This window comes from Barbatula barbatula, assembly GCF_947034865.1.
Source record: "Barbatula barbatula genome assembly, chromosome: 1".
In the NCBI taxonomy this organism is placed as follows: domain Eukaryota; kingdom Metazoa; phylum Chordata; class Actinopteri; order Cypriniformes; family Nemacheilidae; genus Barbatula; species Barbatula barbatula.
In genome coordinates, this window is record NC_136766.1 from 8794890 (window position 1) to 8808765 (window position 13876).

The 13876-nt window shown below is 41.1% G+C and overlaps 1 protein-coding gene across 1 annotated transcript in view; it reads left to right on the forward strand.

Moving 5' to 3' along the window:
- Positions 1–404: 404 nt before the first annotated feature.
- Positions 405–13876, forward strand: part of nwd2 (NACHT and WD repeat domain containing 2) — a gene marked incomplete at both ends in the record, with an annotated part of 39993 nt that continues 26521 nt past the window's right edge. Inside the window, 3 exons of the mRNA XM_079482223.1 lie at positions 405–419; positions 973–1144; positions 6214–6302. Coding sequence (XP_079338349.1) covers positions 405–419; positions 973–1144; positions 6214–6302 — 276 coding nt within the window. The remainder of the gene's footprint in view (positions 420–972; positions 1145–6213; positions 6303–13876) is intronic.

A 13876-nucleotide genomic window follows, 5' to 3' on the forward strand; every position in this document is an offset into this window, starting at 1 on the left:
TCCCCAAGCGGGCAGCAATGCGGTCGAATCTATGAATTCAATTCACTTTAACTTCTAGCGCGCTGCGAACGATGAGCAGTTATTGAAAACGATTCAGAGCCCTCCTCCTCATCTCGTACCTCTGCTTGCCGCTGCGCATTACGAGACAGCTGGCGATGAGAGGACTATCCCTCCACTCTCATATCTGTCATCTCACTTGTGTTTTCCGCAAGCACTGCGGACAGCGAACGCCGAGCGCAGACATTTACAAGACGCGGCAGGAGGAGGATGCTGACCGCCGAGCTTTGGGAAATGACCGTCACTCTTGCGATTGATTTGTAGCCAAAGAAATTAAGTGGGCGTTTGTATCGCCGTCTCCGCTGATTTCCGTGAATACCTGATCGGATACTGTGCAAGGCTCCGGGATGAAGAGGATGAACGTGCGCTTCAAGTGTGTTGTGTTAGTGTGTAAGCATGCTTAACGTTTTCGTGGCATTGAGTTTGTTTGCGAGACATTGCGTTTCGGAGGAATTTGGTTTACTGTGCGATTGACGCGCAACTTTGTCTCTAGATCTGCTATGTGATAAGAAACGCGATTAAGACAAAGCCACCTTCAACTCTTTGAAACTGCTTTAGATCCGTTGTTTGAGAATACACGGACATCGTCGATCGCTCGTTCCCTTTGTGCGGGGACCATAGTAAAGGACTGCGGTTCGCGTATGCGTTCTTCTCTGGTCACATCACTGGCACAGGAAATCGGGTTTAAGTGATACGTAAGTACACACTGTATGTTTGAATTTCTTCTAAAATATATTCCTACTAAGCGCCGGTCTTCCATTAAGAAAATTACAAGCGTTGGTTTTTATAGGCAATGGTTATAAGTCAATTTCATCGTTTAAGATGCAGAGTTTACGAAACGCGCGTGTATATGCGCAGGCATTCATGGATGATGCTGTTTTTGTAAACACGTTGGATTATTTTCTCTGTTTGCAGGCGCGCTGGAAGTCGCCACCCATGTGGCCGTCTGGAGTCGGCAGCAGGCAGCCCTGTCCCCGTGATTCTGCCTTGCGCAGAGCGGCCATCAGTGGGAACGTCCTTGCGCTCCCTCCGTTCCACGTCCCCACGGGCAGGAGCGTCCGAGTCTTCATCTGTGCCAACCCCGACGGTAAGAGCGCAAAGTACCTGTTTTCAGTGCATTGCAAGATCTACGTTTTATTAGTATGTGTGAACTATCAAACCCATGACATCTGCGCCAAATGAGCTACAGGAAGTTTTCCGTCAACCAGAAGGACACCTGTTAATGCGCCAACGATGCGCAAGACGCGTGATATCATCAAATGTGTTAATGAACCAGATTTTACAGTAACGAATTCAGACGGTTCCATATTATCCCGTTTCATAACACACACTGCCGTCTTCGGAGATCCGGCTGTCTCGAATGTTTGCAGGAGTCCCGTTTGCTTTGACAAGACCAGCAGTGACAGCGGTTAGTGGAGCCGTCTGTCTTACCGCTGGTCCACAGAAGCAAAGACTTGGCAACCGTGACACAAATTTTTAACAGTTACACAATCTCCCTTAGTTGCGTTATAGGGAATCTCTCACGCTGTTTAATTAGTTCAAGACTAGAAAATTCTTGCTCGCAGTCGGTCCTCGTTTCCAACATCGATTTCTCGTTTATACACGTAAAGGCTAAAACCCAATCCTTCTTAGAATTGACCTTAAAATAAATGAGTGCCACGGGAACTAGGCGGCACATATGCAGCCATACATTTAAATATGGGCTGCAGGGAGACCTTAAAATAGTACTTCTAATCTAGGAGTAAACAAGCCAAGGGAAAGTACTGTAGAAGTGGGTTAGAAGAGGAAGAGTGAGAGAGGAGTAAGTTGTGTGGAGAGCTGACGATGAAGATACCTTTGGGTACATTGAATTGATAAATGTCTTAATAAAATGATGATGAACTGAATAGCAAAAGAAACACTGATATTCTCTACCGAAGATGTTTCACCTGTCATGTATTGTGGTAATGCACAATAATGTTTTGATATAATTCTTTGAAAAACAGACCATTATTAACTGCCCAAACTAAAACATTCTATTTTTGCATAAAGAGACAGCTCACACCTCATTCACTTTTTTGCAGTATCACCTTGCACTTTTATTTAAATGATGCAATGCATCCTTGTCTTGTACTAGTATACTGTTAATGCATTAGATAGTAAGGTATTTTCTTCCGGTCAACAACGGTCATCTCTAGAAACTGCCAGATGGAGATGATTTAGTGAGAAGCAGAGGTGACCAGTGTGACCAGAAGGTGTACTTTGAACTGCGATGTGGCGGACTTATAAATGTACAACCCAGAGGTCATTCATTTAATTGTCAAGGTGGAAAATTAATGATACAGAACTATGCGTATCCTCTGTCCTTCTGTGGCTGAAACGGTCTGCTGTTGGAATTTGGTGCAATGCTCTTCCCCCTTAAGCACTAGAGGGTGCAATTTGTGCATCACAGAATTACAAGGGGAGTTGACCTTAATACACATTCACGTCTCAATTGTGTGACTCTCATAATTTCTCTGACTTGAGAGCAATTATCTCAATTCATGTTAGAGGCAGGTTTGAGGTCAGATTTAGTTCAAGACAGCACCTGTAAGAATCTTGCTGACGTCTGAGGAAATGTGTGAGATAACATTAAAATGCTTGTTTGGTTTTGTTTGTTTTTCTTTGGGGCAAACAACGGCACCTACAGTTTTATGTGCAACATTTGTACTGCTTTAAAGACCTTGAATTGAATGACCCTACTGTATAAAACAGTGCGTTTTTTGCCGAGCTGATTTATTAATGTGCTTTCACAGTATTTTAACACGGAACTTAGTACAAGAGTTAAATCAAGTTTAGAGACCAGGGTCCAAATTTAACACAGATTTTTTGTAATAAATGTTTATTTTTTGACAGGATGTTAAGAGTTGATATTAAACACAAAAATCATTGCTTTCTAGGCATTGCATTTAGAAAACACTTAAACAGCTTATCATAATAATGGGTAATTATGTGCTTTAAATATTCAGAAAATATTGATGCCTTTGAGCATTTAGTAATTAGTTTACTAATGTCATGTAGCTCATGGATTCCTAACAGGGACGTGTTTTAGTCACCTAAGGGATTTAAGCACGCATGATCACGGGCCACTTCTCATTGCATCGTCCTCCATCTTGCAAGAGAAGAGACCTTTCCTAATCCCTCAGAGTCGTCTGCTTCGGCATCAAACAGCTCTATCACACTGAGCTCATCTATATGCGGTTATTGTGTTGCCGGAGACACATGTGAAAGCCCCATGGGAGCGACATCTCAGATTTTAAACATGACACTGTTATAGCTCCAGCTTGGGATTCAAAACGATGTGGATATTCATAAACTATTTAAGCACATTTAGAACATTAAATGACTGTAAAAAGCTTTTTCTGAAGACATCCTTCGTGTAAATGTTGCGTGGCGTCTATTATTTTCCAGGCACGCGATACAGGAGGGAATTGTTAAGGAAGTTAGGGTTTTATGAAAGTACGTTTTTTTTTCAGGGATAGAACAAAGTTGATGGGAGGCTGAGAGATGTTAGGGATGAGTCATTCAATGTGTAACATAAAGAACAATTTTCATTCCTTTTGTATGAGATGATGTTAAATCTCAGCTTTTGATTGGGGCTACAAGGCTTTATTATAGAAATTATAAGTCACGTTCAAATCTTTTCTTCCCTCGTCCCCAACGTACGACTCACTTCTTCATCTTTACTTGTTTCCCTTCCTCCATTCAATCCTATCTCCTTTTCGATAAAACCGCCCACCCCCATTGGGAATGACCTCACTAGTTTTCTTTCTTGTTGTCCCTGTTTTCATTATCGTCAATCACGCCAAACATGGTACATGCGTATGTGAAAGTTCAATGTTTTCTTGTATAGTTCAATGCTATGTAAGTCACTTTGGATAAAAGCGTCTGCCAAATGCGTAAATGTAATATTTCATACCTTATTTCATTAACACAGCTCTCGATGTATAAAAGTCGAAAGTTAAGATCGGATATGAAAATGTGTGTGGCATGTGAAATGTCTTCCACAGTATGAGGTGATTTAGGTGTTAGATCAATGTGCATAAGTCTTGTTAATTGACAAAGTCACTGATCATGAAAGCATTAGATTTTTTATGCCTTGAGGTTTTGCATGTGTACCTTTTGAACATTTCCGTTTTAGACTAAACTGAAAAGTGTCATTTTTTAAAGACACTATATGGGTCTTTTAAATACGACAGTTCATTATACTGTAAGCATATGAGTTCATCTGTTCCAAAATTATCAAACATACTGTATGAAGTACAGAAATCCTTAATTCACTTGAATCACTTTTGATCTTCCCTTCAACCAAAGCTTGAATCCAACTGGTATTCGCATCCTTCATTTAAAACACATTTCATTTCAACACTTTTCAGTCCTGCAAAAAAATAAGAATGCTCGAGAGAAGTGAGGCTGAGACTGGATACTTTAAAGGACGGCCCAAATACTATCCTAAAAAAAGAACAAAATGGACAGATATGAAAGATTTAACACTCTAGAGGTCCACAAGCTGCTCTACCCGACAAAAACTCTTGAATGGGTTGACACAGATATCTACAGTAGAAGCACATGATTGACCTCATCTTAAGCTCTCAAGTCAGAGTTTCCCGATCTCTGTCAGCTATCGGCGGATGTCTGAAAATGGGAAAACTGACGCCGACTGACAAAAGAGGAAACGATGTTGCAGGAGTTGAAACATCATAGAACAGAAAACTGCTTAAGATGTCAGTCGGAGGTAAATCAAAGAATGACAGACGAAGAAAGACAGAGGAGAGCATACAAAGAGATGTTTCACTAAGCGTAGGGATATTACGTGACCATGAAACAGTTGACTGCCATCATGTATTCTCAGCCAAAATCTGTAATCTTTAGAAGACATTAAGGGGGTGTAATTGCAGTGTTAACTGTTCTGGCATTTATTCATCCTCTTGTCATTTCAAACCTGTGGGAAATTGTTAACTCCGGATTATTCTTAACCCCACGTAAACCGAATCCTGGGTTATCTGTTTCACGTTTCACACTGTTTATAATTGACCAGGGGTTAAGAGATCACCCTGGGTATTCATAACCTGATATTTCACACTGTACATCACTAAACCCTGGGTTAACATTCTTATGTGCATATTTGCACTGTCAACAGTCATGATTGGAAAAATACTGCGCCGTCAAACTGGCGGAATAAAAATACCTTGTTGTTCCGCATCCGGGAAAAAATGACACCTTGCAAATCCTTTTTGGGCGTTTTAAGCCAAAGGTGACGTTACCTACTCCGATAAATAAAAACTCAAAGGATTGTTTACACATCGCCCAGAGTTTCTGTGACTGTGCACAGCTTGTGAAAAGAGGTAAACGCTTTTCAGTTTTTGATTGGGTGTCCGTTGCTAAGCGTCTGGTCGTATCATTCTACTGGGGTTTAGAATGAAGATAACCCGGGGTTAAGAGCAATGTGAAAAGGCCTATAGAGTGTCATGTTATAAGCAGCGTCACACGTACAATACACATGTATGTGAACCTTAAACACGCACACACACACAAGGTCATCTCTGTTTTCAAATAATTCTGGCAGCTACTCCCAGTGAGAGAAAATACAATGTATGAAAGAACAGAGTCTTTAAGAGAATGAAAGGAATTGTGAGCAAGGCATTTGTATGTGTTTGTATGTGATTTGCTTTTAAAGGGATAGTTCACCCCAAAATGAAAATTCTTTCCTTTTTTACTTGCCCTCATGTCATTCCAAACCTGTGTGACTTTATTTCTTCTGTCAAACACAAAAGAAGATATTTAAGAATGGTTACCAAATAGCATTGGCTGGACACAATACCACTCAGACATGTCTCAAAATATCTTGGGGCGAACTAACAACTATTAACATGGTAAAGATGGTTTCACCGGGGTACTCCCATGATTCTTTAAAGTACAACATAAATATAATGGTAGATGGGTAATTATAAGTGATCATTGTTTCATGGTATACATTAAAGAACTGTGGTAGTACCATCTGAAACAACCACTATACAATGGTGGCACCTCAGAGATTTATTTTTTCATTGACAGTCTGTTACAATGTAAGATACAGACAATTACAAAGAAACACATACAGACAATTGTTCTCTGATTATTCTTTGTTTTTTGTTACAGACACAGAAGCAGAGAGAAATGCTCTTAAAGAACACGTCTATCCAAAACTACGGGACTTCTGCAGGGAAAACTATGGCATTGAATTCCAGGTAACAGACTATCTGTGGGTACATCTCAGTCTGTAGTAGCCGTTAGGTTCATGAAAAATGTGAACACATTTCTTCTCTTTTTTTGTTTCTTTTTATTTGCTTTCCTCTGTTTGTCAATTGCTCGAAAATATTGAGTTTCTTTGGGACTAGTGTGTGATCTCAGCAATGATATGGACTTGCAAGACGCAAACATGCCTCTTATATTCGCCCTCAGGAACATGGCCTTAAATTCTCCACTCTCTTCCTCTTCTCTGGAGAGGTATTTACAATGCAAATGGTCTGTTTTTGAGAGAGTGGAGCAGTGGGGAGATTTATATCATGCAATTTGATAAACAAATGCAAATGCAGACTCGGGAAGAGGCACCATGGCCAGTGGCACAGACAGCATGCTGAGATTGGACATAGGTATAGGGCTTGACCTGATTCTGAGAGTTTTCCCTTAAGGAATAGATCTTTATGTAAGATATTATGCCTTATTAAACAGCAACCTAGTCTGTGATTTTGGGTTTGTCTTTGGTGCTGCCAAAAAAGTGACTTTGTGAGTCTTTTATACATTGCAGTCTCATAAATAGTTCCCCTTCTTAGAAAACATTTAACCATATGAACAAAGCGGACATGTTTTAGACATTAAAGTGCTTCCGCAACCTAAGGTGCAAAGACAACTTGGATTGTCATTATTTTAGTGCTTGATACAAATACCAGTGAAATGTCACCACTCTCAGTATACATTTTAATACAACAGCACAAACTAAAAGCCCTTAAGTCTTGGTCAGTTAAGTAACATTTAAAAAAGTTCAACTATTAATAAAGGCAACAAAAAAAACAATGATGCAAATTTTGCCATTAACTCAAGTCGAACCAACTTTATTTATGTAGCCCTTTTTCAATTTTCATTGTTACAAAGCAGCTGTACGAGAAAACATATTGACATTAGCAAAACATATAAGGTTATGCAAGTCAAAACACAGGTCAAATATCAGATGGAATATAAATTCATATATGCAGTGTTATAAAAAAATATTATTTTAAAAATTACACATTGGACCTTCTAAACTTCTTCCATGCAGTCAGAGTTTAGTTAACCAGACCAGAGCACTGACTTCTCTTTTTATGTCAATATTGATGTTTGATGAATGGTAAGTGGCAGGTCTATTAGACTGCATTTACATCGCCAGACCTAATGCACAGATCAAATATACTGACACATCTGTTTTTTTCCTCACCCTTTTTATTTTCCCTTAGCTGTCAATGCCCAGACGGGCATTTTGACTAAGAAGGGGGCTTACACGCATTTCAGAGCATGCAAGCAATGCATGACATACTGCAGCATAGAAACAGAGAGCAACGCATCATATGAAAACCACACCCACTGCGAGGGACCATTTAACCCTCTCCATTGACTTGTCCATTGTTGGAAGCTGCCTCCCTCTAACAAAAACACAAGGATGTTTAAAAACTGCTATGTGAAAAGGTGTACAGTAAACAAGCTAAAAACTACAGAACTACGCATAATATCCTAAGCACACTGGGTGTGTCTGGATCCGGCAATTTACCCCTTCTTCCTGCTGATGCTTCACGTCATATTGCCTGTATCCACTTTTGTCTCCTTAAACTCTGGCTTTTACAGTTCGGTTGCTTATAAAAACGTAGTTTTGCGTTTTTTAGATTGTTTACTGTACACCTTGTCAGACAGCAGCTTTTAGACATTGTTCTGTTTTTTGTTATAAGTCAGAAATGAATAGAAAGTCAATGGAGAGGGTTGGACTGTTTCCCCCCAATGTGGGCGTGGCCTAAATGTGCTCTGTCTCTGTAGGGTTTGTCCTCAGATACAAATATTTAATCTCTAAAGGTCACAGAGTCTCTGCACTCTTGACCTCTGTACTTAGCCTCTCCATCTAAATGTATGAAGTAATGGCTTACTCTTCACACTCTTATTGGTTGTTTTCTCGTTGCTTTACTGCTTATCTGCATATAGTTGATCTTGGAGGTGAAGCCAGTACAATTACCGTATCTCCACATCCTATCATCATAGATGAGCAGTTCAAACAGTGCTTACATTGTCATGAATCCGAAGTCATTCCTAGCTTTGGTTGTGCTAGAAACATTTATAAACAAACCCTGCAGTACCGGACGAGAGACGGCTGATGTGAGCTCCGCTGCTTCACTCTTATTGGTAGTCGCACCGTGCAGAAAGTAATTCATCATGTGCATAAAGTTGAGCAAATCTCAAGTCTGTCGAGTCGCTAGACACGCCCACTTCTTGTTGGCAGTGGTCACTTTCGCTCGTGTTGCTGGATGTCGCTAGGCTACCACTAAAATGAATGGGCTTAAGGCTTCAATTTCTCCCATACTAATAGTCCCATACTAAAATTAATGTTTGAGATGTCTTAAATAAAAATAACTTGATAGCCCTGATATAGGCCTATCTTAAAAAATGCCAGTGCCATTGTTTCGTCTCAAGATGCATATCAGTAAGCATGTTTTTTTCCTAATGCACTTTTAATGAAGCGATTTTAAATATACTTATTTAACTAAGGCCTGGTTTCACAGACATGGTTTAGCTTAAGCCAGGACTATGCCTTAGTTGAGTTAAAATATTTATGTCGCTTTTATACAAATACCTACAGGATACAGGATACATTACTGTTGTGCATCTCGAGACACAACAATGGCATATTTATAAAGATATTTCTGGGCAAGTTATATTCAGTTAAAACAGGTCACACATTCATTTTAGTCTGGGACTAGCCTTAAGCCTTGTCTGTGAAACCGGGGCTATAAAGCATAGTCTTGGTTTAAGCTAAGCCTTGTCTGTGAAACTGGGCCCAAATCATAGACTTAAAGCAGAAAACACCTGCACTCGTATTGTTGAAAGATCAGCATTTTTTTTATTTTGTTTAACTTAGAATATTTTATAAACTACCTATTATGTAACTCTTATATAGGTATTATTATCTTTAATAAAAACATATTTTACCGTTAATAAATACAACTTTTTAAATAATACAAATCATTTTTATAATATGTTTTAATGCCAAGAACGTTTGAAATTCACAACAATTCGACACTCTTACTCACGAATTTAAAGGCTGCTTTTGGACTATTGAAGGTAAATGTAGTTTTATGCGACTATACTTTACTTTACGGAGGGCTTACGAACTACTAGCTATGTCTGCTTTTAGAGCAAGGGGTGCAACCGAGTAATGTACAGCGTAAGTTACAAACTAGCTAGTATTTTCAAAGCCTGTAGTATTGACTTTAAGTTTTCATTTCAGAAGGAACCTACCAAACCTTCCCTGTTACTTTCACTGTTGGTTGTTCCTAAGTTTTTCAGATGTATCAGTCCTGTTAGCCTAATAGTAGGGTTTCTTGGTCCCGTTTTGCGATAACGATAATTCTTTATCATTGTAAGCCGATAACCAATATATTGACCGATATACCCATTTTTCTCCTAAAACTCATGTACCAAGTCTACTGTTCTCCAACTAAATATTCGTTCTTCTATTTCTGGTAGAAGAACTTTTCTGTACTTTTCTGGTATTATGTTGATTTAATAAACAAATTAAAGATGTTCTTCCAGAGCAACCCAGAAAGGTGTTCTTAATAACCACAAGTCTAACAGGTCTCAAGAGATAAAGCATTCAGACAGCAGTCGCCTTCAAACAATATGCTTTTGTTTCTATAATTTACAGATTCATAAATATCTACATTGCTACATCAACAATGTTTTGCTATATCAGTACTGTATTTTAACTGTGAGCAGCGTGCAGCTGAAGTGGTTCAACTAGAGGAAATGATTCAAGATTTTCGGCTATAACATATCGGCCTAAATTGTAATATCGCCTGATACCGACAACCAGGGGCGATTCTAGGTTTTCAATGTTAGGGAGGCTCAGCCTCCAATGAGGATATATATAAATAAATAATACATAGCCCCTCTCTTAGCACCACATACTGTTTACATCACTAAAATAAATTATTCAGAAGGAATATGTAGATTAAAGACAAGTTATTTAAATGAATATCACATTAATCGATCGATCTGCAACATTTATAATTCAAAGTGACAATAACTGTCATAAATCCACATAATAAATGTCTCAATCAACTGCTGAAAGAAATAACTTGATATGATATTGATATGTTTTCCCTGCTATTCATTCTAATCAGCACGAGTGCTGTCACTCCTGTGCATGACTGCGTGTTCATGTATTACATCCACAATATATTTTAAATGAATAAAAATATTCGTCTTCGAAACTCAGAACAATAAATAACACAGCAGCCGCACCAGGCTGACTCTATCTGCCCGTGGTCTTTCCGGGGCCCTCGAAACTACCACCGGCTCTCAATAACTAGGTGCAGAAAAATAAAACAACACATCATCATGAATGTCACATTTCTGTGCGCAACAACATCATCATGCTTGTTTTCTAAAGTATGCAGTCATTGGTGTGACATGATTTAATTTAGCTAGAGGTTACGTAAACAACTAGTTAACAGTGTGACGAGGGGTGAACGCTGATAAAATGTTTTACAGTGGATGAGAAAGGGAATTGTATTGCTCCTGCATCATATTATGTAAGCTGCATTTATAACAAATAATGGCAAAGATGCAGATGTCACATTGTACTCTGCTTATTACGTTCAATCCAATCTGTGCTGCTATGAACTGAAGAATGCGCTAAATAACGTAGCCTACAGCCGTTTTCATAATAAGAGTTTTAAAGGGGACTATGAAGCGATCTCGAATACTTGTGCAGACTTGTACTTACAATATTTTAGGGGGGCTAAGCTAGAACTTAAGGGGGGCTTTAGCTAAGGGGGCTAGCAACGCCACTGCCGATGACATGAAAATGACCATTTACCGGCCGATACCGGTATGGCCAATAATTTATCGTGCATCCCTGCAAACTGTTTATATAAATTTGTTTTTCCATAAAATGATTTTTATGAATAATTCTAATAATTCCTTTGCCTTTGTACTGGTGAATCATTGTAGCTTATGTAGTCTGACTCATTCCTACTGAATGTGTGGTCACAGGTGTGCGTGAACATGGCTCATAAAAATCGTATTAATGTCATCTTGGCTTTACATTTAAAATGTTTTTATTTTCAAATAAATTGAAAGGAATGAGTGAGAGAGAAAACAGACCAAGAGGGAAGTTCTCTCAACCGGCAAATATGATGTGGCAAATCGTGATTCTCTCTGGTCAACGTTATTTGATTCTATTTCCTGTGGTGTCCCAGGGATGGTGTGTGTGCTGTTAGAGAGAGAGAGAGAGAGAGAGAGAGAGAGAGAAAGTGAGAGAGAGAACCTTGAAAAAATTGAATTGGGAGAGAGAGAGTGTGTGTGTGTGTGTGTGTGTGTGTGTGTGTGTGTGTGTGTGTGTGTGTGTGTGTAACAGTGTGGCCATCAGATCTAAAATAAACTGTAATAGGCTTCGACAGTGTGAGAAAAGAATTGAGGTGTACGCTATAATCTGCTTAATGTGACAAGTACCGGTAATAATGATAAGAATACATGATAAGATACATGAAACTTTAGTTTCATTGAGCTGAAGTAGATGAATCTTATATAAATGACGGAGCGAGTGGTTTGTTTGATAGTGTGTTACAATGTGTTTTTTTATTTTTAATAGATTTTAATAGAATAACCTTTTTTCTAACACGTTATTTTCATTATTTTGTGTATTCCCAATGGGTCTTCTCTTGAAATTAGAATAGCAATATTTGGAAATTGAATGACATCAAAGAATGCACTGATCTTAGACTGCTTTAAGTCTGAATATCTCCAGTACACTACTATTGTGATGCCTGATACCGACTGACTGAAAATACCTGCATTGCGCATTTGTTTGGACTTGTATTGAGTTATTCTTCATAAAAACCTTGAATCAAATCATTTTTGAAAAAATCATCCATCCATCCATCCATTTTCTTCCGCTTATCCGGGACCGGGTCGCGGGGGCAGCAGTCTAAGCAGAGATGCCCAGACATCCCTCACCCTAGACACTTCCTCCAGCTCTTCCGGGGGGACACCGAGGCGTTCCCAGGCCAGCCGGGAGACATAGTCCCACCAGCGTGTCCTAGGTCTTCCCCGGGGTCTCCTCCCGGTCGGACGGGCCCGGAACACCTTCCGAGGAAGGCGTCCAGTAGGCATCCGTAACAGATGCCCAAGCCACCTCAGCTGACCCCTCTCGATGTGGAGGAGCAGCGGCTCTACTCCGAGCTCCTCGCGGGTGACCGAGCTTCTCACCCTATCTCTAAGGGATCGCCCAGCCACCCTGCGGAGGAAGCTCATTTCAGCCGCCTGTATCCGGGATCTTGTCCTTTCGGTCATGACCCAAAGCTCATGACCATAGGTGAGAGTAGGAACGTAGATTGACCGGTAAATTGAGAGCTTCGCCTTGCGGCTCAGCTCTTTCTTCACCACGACGGACCGGTACATCGACCGCATTACTGCAGAAGCTGCACCGATCCGTCTGTCAATCTCCCGTTCCCTCCTCCCCTCACTCGTGAACAAGACCCCGAGATACTTAAACTCCTCCACTTGAGGAAGGAACTCTCCACCAACCTGAAGTGGGCAAGCCACCCTTTTCCGACTGAGGACCATGGCCTCGGATTTGGAGGTACTGATTTTCATTCCAGCCGCTTCACACTCTGCTGTAAACCGTCCCAGTGCATGCTGAAGGTCCTGGTTTGAAGGGGCCAACACGACGACATCATCCGCAAATAGCAGAGACGAGATCGTGTGGTCCCCAAACCTGACACCCTCCGGCCCCTGGCTGCGCCTAGAAATTCTGTCCATAAAAATTACGAACAGAACCGGTGACAAAGGGCAGCCCTGCCGGAGTCCGACATGCACTGGGAACAGGTCCGACTTACTGCCGGCAATGCGAACCAAGCTCCTGCTTCGGTCGTACAGGGACCTGACAGCCCTTAGCAAAGGACCACAGACCCCATACTCCCGAAGCACCCTCCACAGGATGCCGCGAGGGACACAGTCGAATGCTTTCTCCAAATCCACAAAACACATGTGGATTGGTTGAGCAAACTCCCATGCACCCTCCAGCACCCTGTAGAGGGTGTAGAGCTGGTCCAGTGTTCCACGGCCTGGACGAAAACCACACTGTTCCTCCTGAATCCGAGGTTCTACTATCGGCCGTATTCTCCTCTCCAGTACCCTGGCATAGACTTTCCCGGGAAGGCTGAGAAGTGTGATCCCCCTGTAGTTGGAACACACCCTCCGGTCCCCCTTCTTAAAAAGAGGGACCACCACCCCGGTCTGCCATCCCAGAGGCACTGTCCCCGACCGCCACGCGATGCTGCAGAGGCGTGTCAGCCAAGACAGCCCCACAACATCCAGAGACTTGAGGTACTCAGGGCGAATCTCATCCACCCCCGGTGCCCTGCCACTGAGGAGTTTCTTGACTACCTCAGTGACTTCGGCTTGGGTGATGGACGAGTCCACCTCTGAGCCCTCAGCCTCTGCTTCCTCAATGGAGGACGTGACGGTGGGATTGAGGAGATCCTCGAAGTACTCCTTCCACCGACCGACGACATCCCCAGTT